This window comes from Oryctolagus cuniculus, chromosome 2, assembly GCF_964237555.1.
Source record: "Oryctolagus cuniculus chromosome 2, mOryCun1.1, whole genome shotgun sequence".
In the NCBI taxonomy this organism is placed as follows: Eukaryota; Metazoa; Chordata; class Mammalia; order Lagomorpha; family Leporidae; genus Oryctolagus; species Oryctolagus cuniculus.
In genome coordinates this window covers 175380367-175398659 of record NC_091433.1, presented here as the reverse complement: position 1 = coordinate 175398659, position 18293 = coordinate 175380367, and the positions used below count along the sequence as shown (strand labels likewise).

The following is an 18293-nucleotide window of genomic DNA, read 5'->3' as shown; positions in this document are numbered from 1 at the left end:
TATGTGTTCTGTTACCTGGTTTCTCTGAATCCTTGTTTTAGGTCAAACCTTTTTTGTTTTAGAATTTAGAAAATACTGGAAATTGGGACCAGTGTAGTGATACAGTAGGGTAAGGTGCTGCTTGTGATGCCAGCATCCATATCAGGGTGCCAATTCAAGTCCTGCCTGCCCTGCTTCTTTTTTTTTTTATTTTTATTTTTATTTTTTATTTTTTGGACAGGCAGAGTGGACAGTGAGAGAGAGAGACAGAGAGAAAGGTCTTCCTTTTGCCGTTGGTTCACCCTCCAATGGCCGCCGCGGCCGGCGCACCGCGCTGATCCGATGGCAGGAGCCAGGTACTTATCCTGGTCTCCCATGGGGTGCAGGGCCCAAGGACTTGGGCCATCCTCCACTGCACTCCATGGCCATAGCAGAGAGCTGGCCTGGAAGAGGGGCAACCGGGACAGAATCTGGCGCCCTGACCGGGACTAGGACCCAGTGTGCCAGCGCCGCTAGGCGGAGGATTAGCCTATTGAGCCACGGCGCAGGCCTGCCCTGCTTCTGATCCAGCTTCCTGCTAATGCACCTGGGAAAGCAGTGGGACGGTGACCCATTACTTGGGACCCTGCCAAACATGCAGGAGATCAGAATGGAATTCCTGACTGCTGACTTCAGCCTGGCCCACACCTTGGTATTGTGGCTATTTGGAGAGTGAACCAGTGGACAGAAGATCTCTCTTTGTCTATTCCTTTCTCTCTACCACTCTGCCTTTCAAATAAATCTTAAAAAAATAAAAAATTAGAAATAGTGAAAATTAGTTTATAATCATTAAGGAAAAATCAGAAATTCAAATAAGCAGGGAAAAATTGTTCAAACTATTTTTTAACAAAAAAATTTTGACTCTGTGCACTGCTCTGATTTTTTCTTCCTTTTTAAACTAGATTGTTATATCTGAAAGTCTCCTATCTTCTGTTAAATCAAGCTTTTCTGTGACTAAAGAATGGTCAGTTATACATATTCAGTTATTCAGGAACTTTAAAAGGTCTTATATCGGGGCCGTGGCTGTGATGTACAAGGTTAAGGTGCCTCCCGAAATGCTAACATCCACAAAGGTGCTAGTTCAAGTCCCAGCTGCTCCATTTTCAATCCAGCTCCCTGCTGGGAAGATAGTGGAAGACAACCCAAGTCCCTGAATCCTTGCACTCAATGTGGGAGACCCAGAAGAAGCTTCTGGCTCCTGGCTTTGGCCTGGCCTAACTCTGACTATTGCGGCCATTTGGGGAGTGAATCAGCACATTGAAGATCTCTGTCTCTCCTCCTCTGTCACTATCTCTGCTTTTTAAGTAATTAAAATAAATCTTGAAAAAAGAAAGGGTCTTTATATCTTTGGTTTTTTTTCGTATATGAAATTATACTTGTAGATTCTAGAATCATAACCTGAAAAGTTGGATGTGAGAATTTTGTGGTATTCTGGTTGGGAGTTGAATTCCTTTAATAAAATGTTGTCTTGTCTTGTAGTTAAAATACACCCGCCCTGGGCTACCTACCTTCAGCCAGGAGGTACTGCACAAGTGGAAGTCAGATATCAAGAAGTATCATCGCATTCAGTGTCCTAACCAGGTGGTTCTTTCTTCTTCATTTACTCAGTAGATGTTTAGCAAGCTTCGGCTCTTTTCAGTTATTTATTCCTTTGTGATGAAAAACCCAAACCTTAGTGCCTTAAAACAGTCATGATTTTATTTGTCCGAGTAATTCTGCCAGAGCCCCGCCGGACAGTTCTGTTGTGTGTGGCATCAGCTAGGAACACTCAGAGGGTGTGTTCAGCTGAAAGCTCGGCTGGGGCTGAAACGTCCAAGATGGCTTCCGTGCAGCTTCCTCCAGCTGGGAGCTTGCTTCTCCCCGTGGCCTCTCTCTCTGGCGGGGTTCTTGGACTACCAGCCGGTGACACAGTGACTGACTCCTCAGACCGAATGTTCTAAGAACATGAAAGCAGAAGCTGCAGATCTTCTCTTTTATGGCAGACTTTGTAGAGGATCACCCATTGTATTGATCCAAGGAATCAAAGGGCAAAGGCAGGGCCGGCGCCGCGGCTCACTAGGCTAATCCTCCGCCTTGCGGCGCCGGCACACCGGGTTCTAGTCCCGGTCAGGGCGCCAGATTCTGTCCCGGTTGCCCCTCTTCCAGGCCAGCTCTCTGTTGTGGCCAGGGAGTGCAGTGGAGGATGGCCCAAGTCCTTGGGCCCTGCACCCCATGGGAGACCAGGAAAAGCACCTGGCTCCTGGCTCCTGCCATTGGATCAGCATGGTGCGCCGGCTGCAGCGCGCCGGCCGTGGCGGCCATTGGAGGGTGAACCAACGGCAAAGGAAGACCTTTCTCTCTCTCTCTCTCTCTCTCTCTCTCTCTCACTGTCCACTCTGCCTGTAAAAAAAAAAAAAAAAAAAAAAAAGGCAGCTTGTGAGGGAGGGCAGACGCCCTTCTGGACGGGAAGAGTGGCAGAGACTTTGCAGCCGTCTACACCACCGTGGCTGTGTACACAGCAGTTAGGGGAGGAGTGAATATAAAAGAAATGGGAGGCACAGTCATACTAATTAAGGCAGATTTTTAAAAAATGTCCAGTTTTCCTGTATTTCCCTTGAGTATTAGAGAGAGTGCTAGGGAAGTGAAATATGCAATCATTTCTAAATAGCTTGTTCACCTTCTTTTTCTTTTTTCTTTTACCCTTCCTTTGTGTGTGTGTGTGTGTGTGTGTGTGTGTGTGAGAGAGAGAGAGAGAGAGAGAGAGAGAGAGAGACTTACATGTGGATTCTTTTTCTGTGTGGTTTATGTAACTATTTATTGTTTCTTTCCTCCAGAAGTGTGGTTGACCAGTGTAAATGATACATATCATTGCTATGAGAAGGATGCTATTTGCTGTGGTCTTCACACACTTTTTTCTCTTTTTCAGGGTTGTGAGGCTGTCTACAGTAGTGTATCTGGCCTTAAAGCTCACCTGGGCTCTTGTACATTGGTTTGTAACTTTTTAAACTTAATATGTTCACGTATCCTTTAAAATAGTCTGACATGGAAGAGAATTCAGTTTTGGTGAACAGCTGGTCATCCTGATTACTGTTATCTTCAGAGGCTGCCTTAGTTTTTTATGTCCCACAGATTCTTAGTGTGTTATTGGGTGGGATGCTGGGATATGTCCAAGACCCTGGAAAAGCCAACACATCCTGTAAGTTTTATCAGTAATGGAATTTGGACAAAAACATATCAGTTTTGAGTCCCTACCAGGGATTTAATACCTTCCAGGGGAGCGTCTGCCACTCTGGGCCTGCCCTGTCTTATTGGGCCTTACACTTTTGAAACTCAACCTACAAGGATTTCTCTGAATTGTTGAAGGTCCTCTAAATCCATCTTAACTGTCCTGGCCTCTGGGGATGGGTGGTGGGAAAGGGTGTCAGGCTAATAGCCATTCACCTCACTGAATCTTCTCCATGTTGACCCAGGTGTCCTACAACCCACCAGCCATGGGAACTGCTGCCACTTTCCAATCCCATTCAGAAGTGTCTCTTCCCACAAAATGATCACCATGGAAACCTGAAGCTTCGGGAGGGGAGAGAAGTCTCAGTTCAAGGCAACAAGGGAGTTAGAGGCATCCAAACCAGATCTGTCCAGGCACGCTTAGGAGTTTGTCATCTTGATCCTAGTTTCTGAGTCTTTAAACTAGGTATTATGGATGGTACTCTTCTAATTCTGGATCACTGAGGCACGCTTTGCAGCAGCGGAGCATAATGGGAAGAATGGCCTGGTGGTCCCTCTGGAGAATTTGGGGAGTTTGATAATTCTGGGGCAGAAACCAAGAGAACCTGGAAGTGAAAGGAACATAGGAAGTCAGAGAAACGTGCCTCTTACATAGTAAAAGCAGGAGGATGCCAGGTTGTGTTGGAGGTGTGGTGGGTGTCTGGTAAGCATCGTGTTAGGGTTTACATGGGTGATAGTCTATTCAAGCTCGTTTTCCCAAATACATTGCTCTTTCGAATCTTTTTCCTTCTTACCTTTGCTAAGTAGAATCTCCACTTTTCATCTAATGGTCCTTACACAGAGACCAGGTCTGTATTCTTGTTTTACCATTAATTCTCTCTCTTTTTTTTTCCTCTTGGAAATAGGGAAACTTTGTGGCTGGAAAATACAGGTGTCTTCTATGTCAGAAGGAATTTGTGTCAGAGAGTGGTGTCAAGTATCACATCAACTCTGTCCATGCCGAGGTGAGGTCTCCGCTTTCTCACAGTGGTCTTGCAGTGCTGTGGGCCTGATGTGTGAGCCACATGAAGGTTAAGGGAAGAACTCTCAAAGTAGAGAGCAGAGGCCCTGCAGTTAAAATTCTCTGTCGAATTCGATGTGTAATTGTATGAAGGGTGCTTCAAGAAGTTTGTGGGAAATGATTCAAAAGACAAATTTATTTTTGTGCAAAAAAGTGTTAAAAGCCATGCATATGAGGGATCTTCAGAAAGTTCATGAAAAATGCGTACTACAGCAGTGGATGTTTGGCACAGGGGGTTTAGATGCCAGTTGGGCTGCCTGTGTCCCATATTGAAGTGCCTGGGTTCGAGTCCCCACTGTGCTTCCAGCCCAGCTGCCCACTAATATGCATTCTGGGAAGTAGAAGGTAATGGCTCCTGGCTTCAGCCTGACCCAGCCTTTGCTATTACAGGTATCCGGGGAGTGAAGTAGTAGAGAGGGATGGAAAATCTCTCTGTTTTTCTGTCTCTTATTCTGCCTTTCAAGTGAAAAATAAAAATAAATAAAATTTTAATAAGAAAAATTTAAGAAGGAAATGAATATTATGAAAGAACTATGCATGACTTGAAAAATGTTTTTGCTAAAATAAACTTGCCTTTCATTCTGTTTTTCCACAAACCTTTTGTAAAAATTAATTTATTTGAGAGGCAGGGGATGGGGTGGAGTGCTTCCATCTGTGGTTCGCTCCCCAAATGCCCACAGTATTCACAGTTGGATGGGGCTGAAGCTGGGAGCCAGGTACTCGGTCCAGCTCTCCCACACGAGTGGCAGGAACCCGACTACTTGAGACTGCTGCCTTCCAGGCTCTCCATTAGCAGGAAGCAGGAGCTGAGTTTCAGACTTGGGTACTTCAGTATGACATACCGGTTTCTTTCTTTTGCTTTCTTTTCTTTTCTTTTCTTTTCTTTTCTTTTCTTTTCTTTTCTTTTCTTTTCTTTTCTTTTATTTTATTTTTTTGACAGATAGAGTTAGACAGTGAGAGTGAGAGACAGAGAGATAAAGGTCTTCCTTCCGTTGGTTTACCCCCCAAATGGCCGCTACGGCCGGCATGCTGTGCCAATCCAAAGCCAGGAGCTAAGTGCCTCCCCACCCCAGTCTCCCATGCGGGTGCATGCGCCCAAGCACTTGGGCCATCCTCCACTGCCTTCCTGGGCCACAGCAGAGAGCTGGACTGGAAGAGGAGCAACCGGGACTAGAACTTGGTGTCCATATGGGATGCTGGCGCCACAGGCGGAGGATCAACCGAGTGAGCCACAGCGCTGGCCCCCCATACTGGTTTCTTAACTGGTGTCCTAACCCCTGGGCTAAGTGCTCACTCCTCCATAAACTATTTGAAGTCCCCTCGTATTTGAAATCACTGTGTTGTAAGCATCTTTGAACTCTTAATTCTCTGAAATCTGCTTAAATTAGATATTTGGGAACCAGGTTGATTTCCTGTCTTAAAAATTATTTCACAGCAATCTCTATACTTCTGTACTTTCCAGTATCTAATATTTTCCAGTAACTTTTTAAAGCAACCTTAAATTTATTTTTAATGTATTCATTTAAAGGTGGAGAGATAGTGATCTGCCATCTGTGGTTCATTCCCCAGATTTCCACAACAGCTGGAGCTGTGCCAGGCTGAAGCTGTGAGCTGGAAGCTCGGTTTAGGTCTCCCATGTGGCTTGCATGGACCCAGTACCTTGAGCCATCATCCCTGCTTCCCAGGGTGCACATTAGCAGGAAGCTGGAATCAACCGGGAACAGAGCCAGGGCTCAGACCCAGGCACTCTGATGTGGAATGTGGGCTTTCCACATGGTGTCTTAAGTGCTACGCCAAATGCCTGCCCCCAGTAACCTTTTTTTGATGCTGTTTGAAATCCTGTTTAAAACAACTGCTTGGCTAGTGCTGTGGCACAGCAGGTGAACACCCTGGCCTGAAGCATTGGCATCCCATATGGGTGCCGGTTCGAGACCCGGCTGCTCTACTTCCTGTCCAGCTCTCTTCTATGGCCCAGGAAAAGCAGTAGAAGATGGCCTAAATCCTTAGGCCCCTTCACCCCCGTGGGAGACCGGGAAGAAGCTCCTGGCTCCTGGCTTTGGATTGGCACAGCTCCGGCCATTGTGGCCAATTGGGGAGTGAACCATTGGATGGAAGACATCTTTGTATCTTTCTCACTCTCCCTTTCCCTGTAGCTCTAATTTTCCAATAAATAAATAATAAATAAATAAAATAAAAATTTGCATAAAATGCTTCCAAGTTCAGAAGGACAATAGTTTTCTTTTGTGGAAAGTCTCTTTTTTTTAAGATTTTATTTATTATTTGTTTGAGAAGTAGAGACAGAGAAGAGAGGGAGGGAGGGAGGTTGTCCATCTGCTGGTTCACTCCTCAAATGGCTGCAACAGTTAGAGCTGGGCTGATCCAAAGCCAGAGCCAGGAGCCTCCTCTAAGCACTTGAACCACCTTCCACTGCCTTTCAGGCCACAATCACAGAGCTGAATTGTTATAGGAGCAGCTGGGACACAAAGAGGCCCAGTGCACCACACCACAGTGCCAGCCCCTTGAGGAAGGTTTCTTAATAACGCACATGAACAGAGAAGTTGTTTATTAAACGGTTCGAAACCCTATTTCAAAAGCTGTGTGCTGGCCCTTGGAATATCTTCCTGCAGAAACTGTTCCTACCTGGCGAGGAAGATACATAGGGAGCACCTTCTGCTGTTTTTTGCCCTCAGATTTCACAGTTTTAACAGTGCGAACCTTAATGAATTTCATCAAATGTGGTTTTTGTTGATTTCTTTATTTAAGCTTTGGGAATTCCTATCTAAAATCTGAGATTTCTTCTGAAAGGCACTGGTGAATTTTTATAGTAATAGTATACCTGTTCACGGTCAGCAAGTATTTGAAAGATAACTGCCTCCTGACAGACTCAGTGGTTGAGTCCCATTTGGGATGCTTGCGTCCTGTGTCAGCACGCCTGGTTCGCGTCTCTGCTTCTCCTTCAGCTTCCTGCACCAAGGGAGGCAGCAGCTGATGGCTCGGTAAACTTGGTTCCCTTCCATCCCCATGGGAGATGGAGATTGAGGTCTGGGCTCCAGACTTTGGTCTGGCCCAGCCCTGGCTGCTGTGCACAGTGAGGAGTAAACCAGCAGATAGAAATGCTTTCTCTTTCTGTTTCTTTGCCTTTCAAATAAAATGAAAATAAAGAAATACATATACAAAATCTGCCCCTTATGTAGTTAACTGGTTTCTCCAGCTTCTTCCTTTTAGGAAGCTGGACCCAACGGAGTTGAAACAAAACAATTTCATTAGTTTGGGATTCGCTGCCAGGCATTTATTTGTTCATTGATTTACGCCTATATTTATGAATTTTGATCAGTGTCTCTTTTTGTTTGTTTTTTACTGGAACATTTCAGACACATGGAAATAGAATAGTAAACCCAATGCACTGTCACCCAGCTTCAGCAGCCATCAGTTCACGGCCAGTTTGTTTTATTTACAATCTCTCTCACATTTCTCCTCCATGAAAACTGTTTTTTAAAGCAGAGTCCTCATCATTTCAGCTGTAAACACTTCTTTAAATATGTATCTGTAGGACTTTAAAGTCATGTAACTACAGTCGTTACATCTAAAAAATTAACAGTGACTCTTTAATGTTATTGTATTTATCCAGTCATTCTGTAAATTTTCCTGTCTCATAAATTTTTTAGAGTTGATTTGTCCAAATCAGCTTCTAAGAAAAGGCCATTCTACAGCATTTATCTGTTTTTATCTAGAATAGCACTAGCCAGTGGAAATGTAATCTAAGCCATGTATATACCTAAAAATTTTCTACTAGCTGTGTTTAAAGAAATACAGAGAGAGCCGGCGCTGCAGCTCACTAGGCTAATCCTCCACCTTGCGGCGCCAGTACACTGGGTTCCAGTCTCGGTCGGGGTGCCAGATTCTGTCCCAGTTGCCCCTCTTCCAGGCCAGCTCTCTGCTATGGCCCGGGAGTGCAGTGGAGGATGGCCCAAGTGCTTGGGTCCTGCACCTGCATGGGAGACCAGGAGAAGCACCTAGCTCCTGGCTTTGGATCAGCGTGGTGCACTGGCCGCAGCGCACCAGCCCCGGTGGCCATTGGAGGATGAACCAATGGCAAAGGAAGACCTTTCTCTCTGTCTCTCTCTCTCACTGTCCACTCTGCCTGTCAAAAAAAAAAAAAAAAAAAGAGAAAACAGGTAAAATGAAATTTAATACCTTTTATGTATTTAGCACAATAGATTTAAAACATTATTTTAACGTGTTAAAAAATAATGAGACATTTTACATTTTTGCCATATCAAGACTTTGAAATTTGGTGTCTATTTTACACTGGAAGTTTATCTCACTGAAGACTAGCCATGTATCAAGAGCTCATTAGCCACGTGTGTCTGGTGGCTATGTCATTGCATAATGCAAATCTAGAATCCTTTTATTTTTTTGCCTTTGCCATTTTTTGTGGAAAAAAACCTGTTGTCACTTGTCACATTTATCCGCATTCTGGATCCTCCTAATTGCATCCGATGTTCTTCTGTCCTGGCTATATCCTCTAAATTAATAGATCTAGAAGACTGAGCAGATCACCTGATTAAATTCAAGTTCCTTTTGGTTTTTCTTTTAGACAATAAGACTTCATAATGGATTTTCCTGTCTTCTCCCCTTAACTTTTAAAATTGAGGCTCAACGGCGCTGTGGCACAGTGGGTTAAAGTCCTGGCCTGAAGTGCCGGCATCCCATATGGGCGCCGGTTCTAGTCCTGGCTGCTCTACTTCTGATCCAGCTCTCTGCTATGGCCTGGGATAGCAGAGGACGGCCCAAGTCCTTGGGCCCCTGCACCCACCTGGGGGACTGGGAGGAGGCTCCTGGTCCTGGCTTCAGATCGGCTCAGCTCCGGCCGTTCTGGCCATCTGGGGGGAGAACCAGTGGATGGAAGACCTCTCTCTCTCTGTACCTCTCTCTCTCTAACTCTTTCAAATAAATAATAATAATAATAATAATAATTAAAAAAAATTGAGGCTCAAAGAAGTTATCATTTACCCGTGGGCACATAGCTAGAAACAGAGTTGGGATTTTCACCCAGGAGGTCTGGCAACAAAATTCATGCTCCTGACCCTTACACTATCATGAAATAAAAAAATCTCATGTGGCTCATGTAGATCACTTTAGTAAATGATCTATGTCTTACAGTTTTGAGAACTGTTCTGTATTGGGTTTATCCAGTAAAAAGTACAGAGTTCTTAGGTATCGTGCCATACCTGCTTCTTCTCTGTATTCCGCCCTGGTCGTGCCTTATGATACAAAATTCTGCCTATCCGCCTTGTGCCTGCTTTTCCTTATGTTTGACTGGACGGCGTTTCCGTTTTGCCTCTCCAGGACTGGTTCGTTGTAAACCCAACAACAACCAAGAGCTTTGAGAAACTGATGAAGATAAAGCAGCGGCAGCAAGAAGAAGAAAAACGCAGGCAGCAGCACAGTAGCAGAAGGTCCCTGAGGAGGCAGCAGCAGCCCAGCATCGAGCTTCCCGACTCCGAGCTGAGTGCTAGAGTAGGCAAGGGTCAGAGGAGGAGCAATGAGGACCTGGTGGTGTCAACCTCCTGTAAGGAACCAGAGCAGGAGCCAGTACCAGCGCAGTTCCAGAAAGTCAAGGTCCCAAAGACTAACCATAAACGAGGAAGGAAGTAGGCAGTGGTGTGGAGCGCTCCCAGCAGAGTGGATGGGATGCTGTTGTCACGGGGACCTGTGTGGGGAGGACCGAGTCGTGGGGCTGAGGGAAGATGCTTTCAGCTGTTTGTGTAAGGCTGTTACCTCTCAGCTCCCTCCTCCTGTGTAAATTTCACTGTCTTCCCTACTCATTCACTTTCATTCCCTCCTCCCGTTTTAGTAGGTTTTCCTGCTATTCCTCGTTGGAGTCCTCTTGTTTTTCTCTTATCTTGCCCAAAGAGCTCCCTCTTAAGGCCAAAGTATAGGCCTCTCTTGCCCTGTACAAGACTAAGAAACCTGTTTTGTTGTCCTTTCCTTCCTGGGGTATAGAATGTTCTTGGAAGATCCATTGATTTAGTAGCCGCTCCGTCATCTAGCTTATAAAACAATTCCAAGCTAATATTTAAAAACCATAACTGATTTATCATTTTGTGTTTGTGATACAATATGCCTAGAGGCTAGAACCGTTGCCACTCATGTAATAAGGTCATCTTGTCTCCTTGGGAAACAGACTTTATGGAGGTTGTTTGAATTCAATATGGTTTTAGGATTGAAAGTAAGAAAATAGATGTAGGACGAAAAAGCGAGGACCTCTCTACGCTGGTTAAACTGGGCGATGAAAAGCAGCGTTAGGAGTAACGTGTCCTCAGAATTAAAGTGAAAGAAAAATTAGAAGAAGCAATAAATACTGCCCCAACTTTCCTGTTGCTATGTTCAGTGCCCTTCTGAAACTTGCATTTGTTCCCTCGGTTTGAAGGATTGAGAAACGTAATATTGCCCCCCGTGTTTGGACACAGTGTCCTAGCGCTCCTGATAATGCCACCAAGGTTGGAAACGAAGGTACGTGTTCCTGCCTTCTCCCCTGGACTTGACCTCACTTGCTAGGCTGTGCCCCACTAACTCCTCATCCATCCCGTTAGCCAACTTCTGTGTCCGAATTTTCTGAGAGTATTGCCCTTCTGTCCTCTTTTATCTGTGGAGTTCTCTCCTCTTTATGTCCTGAGACTGACACCGGATGCAGATATGTGTCTGGAGCGGGAAGTAATTCTGTCTGTACCTCAGGCCTCATCATGTTCAGTCGGCTATTTCTGCTTGAGGGTGGCTTTCTCTGGAGCATTGGTTAGAGCAGCTTTGTTGTCGTGTTTCTGGATTCTCTTCCCCTTTTACGTAAATATTCTTGCCTATTTTGTGGCATATGCCGTATAAAAAATGAACCCTGATACAGACGAGTACAACCTTTCCAAATTCTAAAAGGCTAGTACCACTCTTTGGCTCTCTGTTCTCTGTGCTCCTCCAAATAGCTTTAAAATGTGGGCTTTTGTGAAGACCACTTGCAAACAAGGGAGCATCCAAACCCGCATTTGATACCGTCAGCATAGGGAATTGGAAACGAGTGAAGGGAATGGTGTATCCACTCCACATTTTCATTGGCAGTTACCCCCAAAAAGCCCTTTCAGCAGATGAGGGTTGTCAGGGAGGAGAGATGAAGAAGCTATGTTAATTTCTGGTGAGTAAGACTTGGGGAATGTTTGGCAATGACAAAAGAAATAAAGGACTCTTGGTTAGAATACGGTTTCCAGTTCTTTGACTCCTTGCCTACGCTCTATGCGGGTTGAAGATGAACAGAGATGGGCAGGAGTTCCAACTGAGTTCAAAGACAGTTGTCGCAGTAATTCTTGCACTCCTGAGATCTGCTAGTTAAAATGAACAGGTTGAGGATCAAATAAATTGGTATAGGAAACTTGCCTAGTCCCAACCAGGATCTTGACTAGCACTCCTTTGTTACTTCCTGAGGCCAGAAATCAGCAGAATGCAATATGGATAATCCTAATCACACTGAGTTAAACTTTTTGAAAAAGTTTTTCAAAAGAAATTCGTTCGAATAACATAAACTAAGTTTATGAGGTATATCTCGGTTTTGGAGCAAAGTAAATTGCTGCATGGTTTGGAATGTTAATGGTCACTTTGAAAACAATTTGGCCATATTTGCTGCAGTTGATGGTGCACCCTCTGGGCAGTTTGAGTCTGCGGTACATACAGAGAAGCTGCCCTTGGCCAGATACACCAAGACTTGTAGACAAGGATGATTGTCGCAGTACAGTTAATACTCACTGGAAGCTTTGTGAAAGACTGCTCGCCGTCTGCCACAATCTGCTGCTACCTTCCAGTTACAGGACTCTAGGACAGATGGCCAGACTGCATTCCCCAGCTGTGCCCCATTCCCCTCCTCTGTAGTAATGAAGCAGCGAGCTAACGTCCCTTCCCTAGAATGTGAGTGGAAGTGCTGTGTGTCACTTGCAGGCTAGAGCCTTTAAAGGTGAGTGTGTACCTCCATGCTTTCATTTCCCTTTCTCTGGCTAGATGCAGAGGGAGATGGGGCCCAACCTACTCTAATACACAACCTGATTGTCCATCGTAAGAATAGATGAATTGGGGACCAGCGCTGTGGTGTAGCGGGTAAAGCTGCCGCCTGCAGTACCGGTATCCATATGGGTGCTGGTTCGAGTCCCAGCTGCTCCACTTCCGATCCAGCTCTCTGCTATGGCTTGGGAAAGCAGTAGAAGATGGCCTTGGGCTTTTGTGCCCATGTGGGAGACTTAGAAGAAGGTCCTGGCTCCTGGCTTCGGATCAGCTCAGCTTTGGCCATTGTGGCCATTTGGGGACTGAACCAGCGGATGGAAGACCTCTCTCTCTCTGCCTCTGCCTCTCTATAACTGCCTTTCAAGTAAATCCTAAAAAATGGGAATAAAGACAGATCTTCTATAAAAAAAAGATGAATTGTGGTCGTCATACAGTGAAATACTATAAAAATTGTGAAATTAACTAGGGCTTCTTGTGTCATGAATAAATCTCAATGTGTGGGAAAAGCAAGTTACAGAATACATCAGGTGTACCATTTATGTAAGACTTGCAGATATGTAAAACCATGCTTTGTTGATGGATGTCTGTAAACAAGATACGCATAGAATGGATGGACATCAAATTTAGAATAGTGTTTCTAGAATCCATATAGACTTCAACTGAAATTACAACTTCTGACTGATTAAGGTAGATAGTATTTGTTATAGCAACTGTGTTTTTGGTATGTCTGAAATACTTTTTTAAAAAGTTTACATCAGCCGGCGCCGCGGCTCAATAGGCTAATCCTCCAACTTGCGGTGCCGGCATACCGGGTTCTAGTCCCGGTCAGGGCGCCGGATTCTGTCCCGGTTGCCCCTCTTCCAGGCCAGCTCTCTGCTGTGGCCAGGGAGTACAGTGGAGGATGGCCCAAGTGCTTGGGCCCTGCACCCCATGGGAGACCAGGAGAAGCACCTGGCTCCTGCCTTCGGATAAGCGTGGTGCACCGGCCGCAGCGCGCTGGCTGCAGCGGCCATTGGGGGGTGAACCAACGGCAAAAAGGAAGACCAGAATCTCTCTCTCTCTCTCACTGTCCACTCTGCCTGTCAAAAAAAAAAAAAAACTCTTCTGTTCACCTCCTTCTTAAAAGGAACCTTTGGGAATTTTCTGTTTCATCTTAATCTTATATTTTCCCTCCCCCTAGAGTCCCTTCTCTGCTTGAATAGACTGTACCACTGTACATTCAGATGCTGGGGCCAAGAGTGTCTTTTTCCCCCTCCTGACGTCCACCATCAAATCTCTAATCTGTTCACTCTGCTTCAGTTGTACCAATCCAAACCATAATCAGTTTTGCCTAGACTGAAACAATAGCTTCTTAATTGGCTTCCTTCTGCTTTTTACAGATGTGAATACATTCCATGGAACTGCTATAGTGAATTTTGAAAATTATAAAGATTCTCCTACTAAAAGCCAGCCTAATGGTTTCTCATTGCATTTAGAGATTTATTTATATATTTGAAAGCAGAGTGACAGACATCTTCTGTCCATTGACTTACCCTCCAAATGATTGAAACAGCTGAGGCTGAACCAGGCCAATGGCAAGAGCCCAGAACTCCATCCGGATCTCCCATGTGGATGGCAGGGGCCCAGTACTGGGGCCATCCTCAGCTTTATTTCATCATTCAGATCTTAGCCTAAAATTCACCTCAGAGGTTTTTTTCCTTCCACTCTCACTTTCTGTAATATCATCTTGTTTAATTTTCTTCATAGCCAAGTAAACGAAGAGTACATTGAGATCTTAGTTGAGCCAACCTACTGCTCAATTGGAGGTACAGATGTCAAAGTATTTCATCAGCTATGGTTCACCCTTCACTGTCTTTAAGCCTTCATTCGGAAAAGGATAGAAAGGTGCAAGCAATACCTATCTGTAGCCATCACCTGGGATGCTAACAAGTAAAAATGAACTGAGATCAGATGGAAGTTACCCACTCCCAAGTTAGATAATCAGACAGCAAAGGCAGGGAGGAAACAAGCAGAATTACAAGAGGTGAAGATTCTTCCCACTTTCCGACTGCTTACCTGCCTTGGGTGTGAATTTTCCTAGGCTTTGCACCCGTGGAGAATAGAGCATCAAATTGTGTCGGATGCCATGCTTTCCAAGTTTCATCTAACACATTTCTAGCTCATAAACTGGGGTTAAGAGTAGGTTAAGGTCCATACCTACTATCTTTAAAGTCCTAACTTTTGCATTAAAACTGTATTTCCACACTAGTATGAATAAGACATGCTGAAGTGTTATTAAGAGTGATGAAGCAGGCCGGCGCCGCAGCTCACTAGGCTAATCCTCCACCTTGCGGCGCCGGCACACTGGGTTCTAGTCCCAGTCGGGGCGCCAGATTCTGACCCAGTTGCCCCTCTTCCAGGCCAGCTCTCTGCTATGGCCCGGGAGTGCAGTGGAGGATGGCCCAAGTGCTTGGGCCTTGCACCCGCATGGGAGACCAGGAGGAAGCACCTGGCTCCTGGCTTCAGATCGGCCATTGGAGGGTGAACCAACGGCAAAAAGGAAGACCTTTCTCTCTCTCTTTCACTGTCCACTCTGCCTGTTAAAAAAAAAAAAAAAACAAAACCAAGAGTGATGAAGCAGAAGATTAATAACACTGGAACAGTAATAAAATCAATGGATAAGTTATAATGTATTTTTAATGCATAAGCTACATATTTAACAAAAATCATTAAAGGCACATTGCAAGAGGATCCTTTTTTAAGTCTAATTTTAAGTGAATTCATTTTATTTATAAATAAAAAATGAAAATCTAGGAAACTGACATTTTCCATCACTAGCAATTTCTGGAAAACAAAATAGATTGTATTTTCCCGTAGAAGAGCAATGTTAAAATATGGGGTCATCTTAGGAGTCAGCATTCAAATATGTTACTGGTGAAACCACAATATGTCATGAAATAGAAAAAACTACCCTAAAGTCTATATTAATTAAAAACTATTCCTATTTCTGTTAAATGGCCTATTAAATAGATGGCACAGATTGCCAAAGGCATTTGGTGTAGTATAGAGTGCACATGTAAGAAAATACAAGAAATGACCTAAAATGAAAGTCCTTACTGTAAATAACTAAGTCATTTTATCATCTTAAAACTTAGAATGTTGATATGGAAAGGGGTGGCAAAAGATTCTTAAGTCCAAATATTTTAAAACTTTTTTGATAGGTTTTCCTGAAACAGGCATTCAATCACTTCTTTAATGCTAAAAGTGTTTCTTCAAAGAACATTTCACAAAAAAGAGGCAACTTAATAAATGTCACCATTCAAATCCTCTTACCCCCTTAATGTATTCAAAGCTGAAATTTTTGTAGGGGTTCATCATCAGATTTCAAAGGTCATTCAACCTAGCACTTAGTGGGCTTGCTGTTATCAGAGTACTTTTTCAACTGGCGAGGAATCTGTAAAAGAAGCTACCCACCCACTGGCCTACACTTAAAAAAGAACTTAGAAACACTTCATCCTTGTCTGCTGATTTGGCCAAAAGGAATACAAGTAAACTGATCCGTGTTATTTATACAGCAGAAAGCTCTATTCAGTGAAATGCTGTCCTTAAAGGTATTTTCTCTATAAAGAAATCTTAACTTGGCTAGATGAAATCACACACCCCAAGTGGGTGTTTCTGAACTTGCTGGATGTATGGGGTGTTTCGGAGATGGTGAAACAGGTTGGGCTATCAGGTATTAGGTTAACTGGAAGTCTGAAAATTGTGTTTATCAACATAAGGTAGTTTTTTAAAATACTGCTTAAAGGAAGCCGGTCACCTTACATGACTGCACCTAGTCTTTTGTACCAACACGTATGGTATTTTACTACAATCTGGAATTCAAAAGCCTTTCCTAACAGGTTTGCTGGGTACGTATTTGAGGAACTACGGGGGGTTTATCGTTGATGCGGCGCCCAGGGGAGGCCTCGGTGGTGCCTGGGGGACACCCTGTCCTTTAGGGCACCCATGGCGTCTTTCTTGCAGCCGTTGCCTCCCACGGAGCATGCTCTGCACAAGCCACTGTTCCTGCTCCAGCTGCTGCTTCTGGCTCCTTAACTGGCTTTGAGTAGCCTCTAATTTCTGGGATTGCCGCATTAGCTGCCAGCATTCCTTGCGTAGCCGCTGGTTCTCTGCCTGGATGCCGTGGCAGAACTTCACCTCAGCCTGCTTTGCTGCCGACCTCAGGGCCTGCGTCTTCTCCCTGAGCGCCCTCCTTTCTTGCTTTCCCAAGTGCCTCACGTCTGGCTCATTCAGCTGCTCCTCCAGCAGGGCCTTTTCCTTGAGGAACTGGGCGTGTTTCTCGGCGGCGATCTGCGCTTCGATCTTGTTTTTCTCCTCCTGTAATTTCTGGATTTGTATGTCCTGTTTCTCCTTTAACAGCGAAATGTCTCTCAGATCCTGCAGCTGCTGCTTCAAATCGGCTTGTATCTTTTTCTTCTGCATGAGCTCTGCTTTAAGCACTGCAGACTTCTTGGCATATCTGGCGGCTAACTTCTGTCTCCCCCTTTTAATCTCTCGACTTTCCTGTATGTACTCCGTCCACAGCTTCACGGGCTCCTTCGCCAGCTCTTCCGTTTTCTTGGTCAGGTACTCCAGAAAGAACCTGTTTTCCGCCTGGAAGTGTAGCTCCTCCTCGTGCAGCTGCCTGGTGTCCTCCAGTAACAGCTGCTGCTGGGCTCGGGCTGCTTTAATCTGCGTGTCCAGCTCTCGCACCTTCGCCATTCTTCTTCTGATGCGCATCTCCGCACTTGTTAGCTTCTGGGGCTGGAGCAGATTATTTATTAGACTGAGGTACGACGGAGGGGAACTCCTGGGACCTTCGGCAAACCTGAAGGGAGAGCCCATGAGACGTGCCTCTGTCAGTTCTTAATGCAAATTTAAGCAATCATAAAAGATGCACAATTGTCCTTAATTAATACAGCGACTATTTACTTATTTGAAAGGCAGATTTCCCATCTGCTGGTTCACTTCCCAAATACCTGCCACAGCTGGGGCTCCATCCGCATCTCCCACGTGGGTGGCAGGGACCCAAGTATCTGGGCCACCAACTGCTGCCTCCCAGGCGCATTGCAGGAAGCTAGACTGGACGTGGAGTTGGAACTTGATCCCAGGCATTCAGATACGGAATGCTGGTGTCCCAAGTGGCAGCTCAACAAGTATTTTGGAGACCTACTACGTTCCAAACACTCTGCAAGCCACGGGAAATACAACCAGGGTTGAAGATGCTGGGGGTACCGCCGACAATTTGCAATAGGCATTCCCTGCAACCCCGCGGCGTAGTGTCCGTTTTAAAGAACAAGAAACCAGACGGCTGACCAGTGGCAGCGCCTGGGTATGAAACCCAGATCGTCGGACGCGGGACGGTGATGGGGAGCGGGGATACTTCTCGGGCTCCTTCATCCTCTTTCCGTGGCCGCACTCACTTGCTCCTGGAATCCAGCTGTTGACAGCGGTAGCTGCGCAGTTCTCGGAGGGTGGTCGCCGAGGAGCGCGCGCTGACGTCGGGGGTCGTGAAGGCGGAAAGGTCTTGCAGCTGCTCAGTCTGCGGCTCGACGGGTCTCCGCGCTGCCCAGCACCCCCAAGCGTCCCATTTAGCCCCCGCCCCGGTCAGCCCAGCCCTGAGCTGTTTAATCTCCTCGGGTGCCAAACAAGCTCTAGCAGGCGGCAGACCAGCGTCTTCGGTCCTAGCTCTTTGGGACCCCAAAATGAGACGTACGCCCCTCTTTTTCGTGTGGTGGGGGTTCGGCCCTTGGGAGCCCATCTCGTCTCCCGCTCCGAGGAGCCAGCGACGGGCAGTGCTCCTTTTTCGGCTCCGCTAGCCCTCTCCTCTCGCTTCTCTGCTCCCCTCACTTCTCTCCCGGCGTCACTAGCCCGCCCGCAGCAGAAACTCGGCACCCGCTGGCCGGCGCCTCTCGGCGGCGTTCGACTCTATTCTCCGCCCAATCTAGAACGTCGC

The 18293-nt window shown here is 45.7% G+C and overlaps 2 protein-coding genes across 5 annotated transcripts in view; one reads left to right on the top strand and one right to left on the bottom strand.

Annotated features, from left to right (window-relative positions):
• ZNF512 (zinc finger protein 512) overlaps positions 1-11526 on the top strand; it is a 39969-nt gene extending 28443 nt beyond the window's left edge. For all 4 annotated transcript variants that reach the window (XM_070069293.1, XM_070069294.1, XM_070069295.1 and 1 more), the window contains 4 exons: positions 1498-1599; positions 2924-2986; positions 4128-4226; positions 9632-11526. In XM_070069293.1, coding sequence (XP_069925394.1) covers positions 1498-1599; positions 2924-2986; positions 4128-4226; positions 9632-9940 — 573 coding nt within the window. In that variant the 3' untranslated portion in view covers positions 9941-11526. The remainder of the gene's footprint in view (positions 1-1497; positions 1600-2923; positions 2987-4127; positions 4227-9631) is intronic.
• Positions 11527-14977: 3451 nt separating this feature from the next.
• CCDC121 (coiled-coil domain containing 121) lies at positions 14978-18288 on the bottom strand. Its single transcript, XM_002709796.5, has 2 exons — positions 17761-18288; positions 14978-17165 (listed from the first exon to the last, which is right to left on the bottom strand). The coding sequence occupies exons 1-2, from the start codon at positions 18096-18098 to the stop codon at positions 16223-16225; spliced, it is 1281 nt and encodes a 426-aa protein (XP_002709842.2). The 5' UTR covers positions 18099-18288; the 3' UTR covers positions 14978-16222.
• Between the last annotated feature and the right edge of the window lie 5 nt (positions 18289-18293).

Coding starts and splice junctions, on each gene's coding strand:
- CCDC121 (XM_002709796.5), bottom strand. CDS start 18,098: ATGGGCTCCCAAGGGCCGAACCCCCACCACACGAAAAAGAGGGGCGTA. Junction 17,166..17,760: donor CAGCTGGATTCCAGGAGCAA/GTGAGTGCGGCC, acceptor CTCTCCCTTCAG/GTTTGCCGAAGGTCCCAGGA.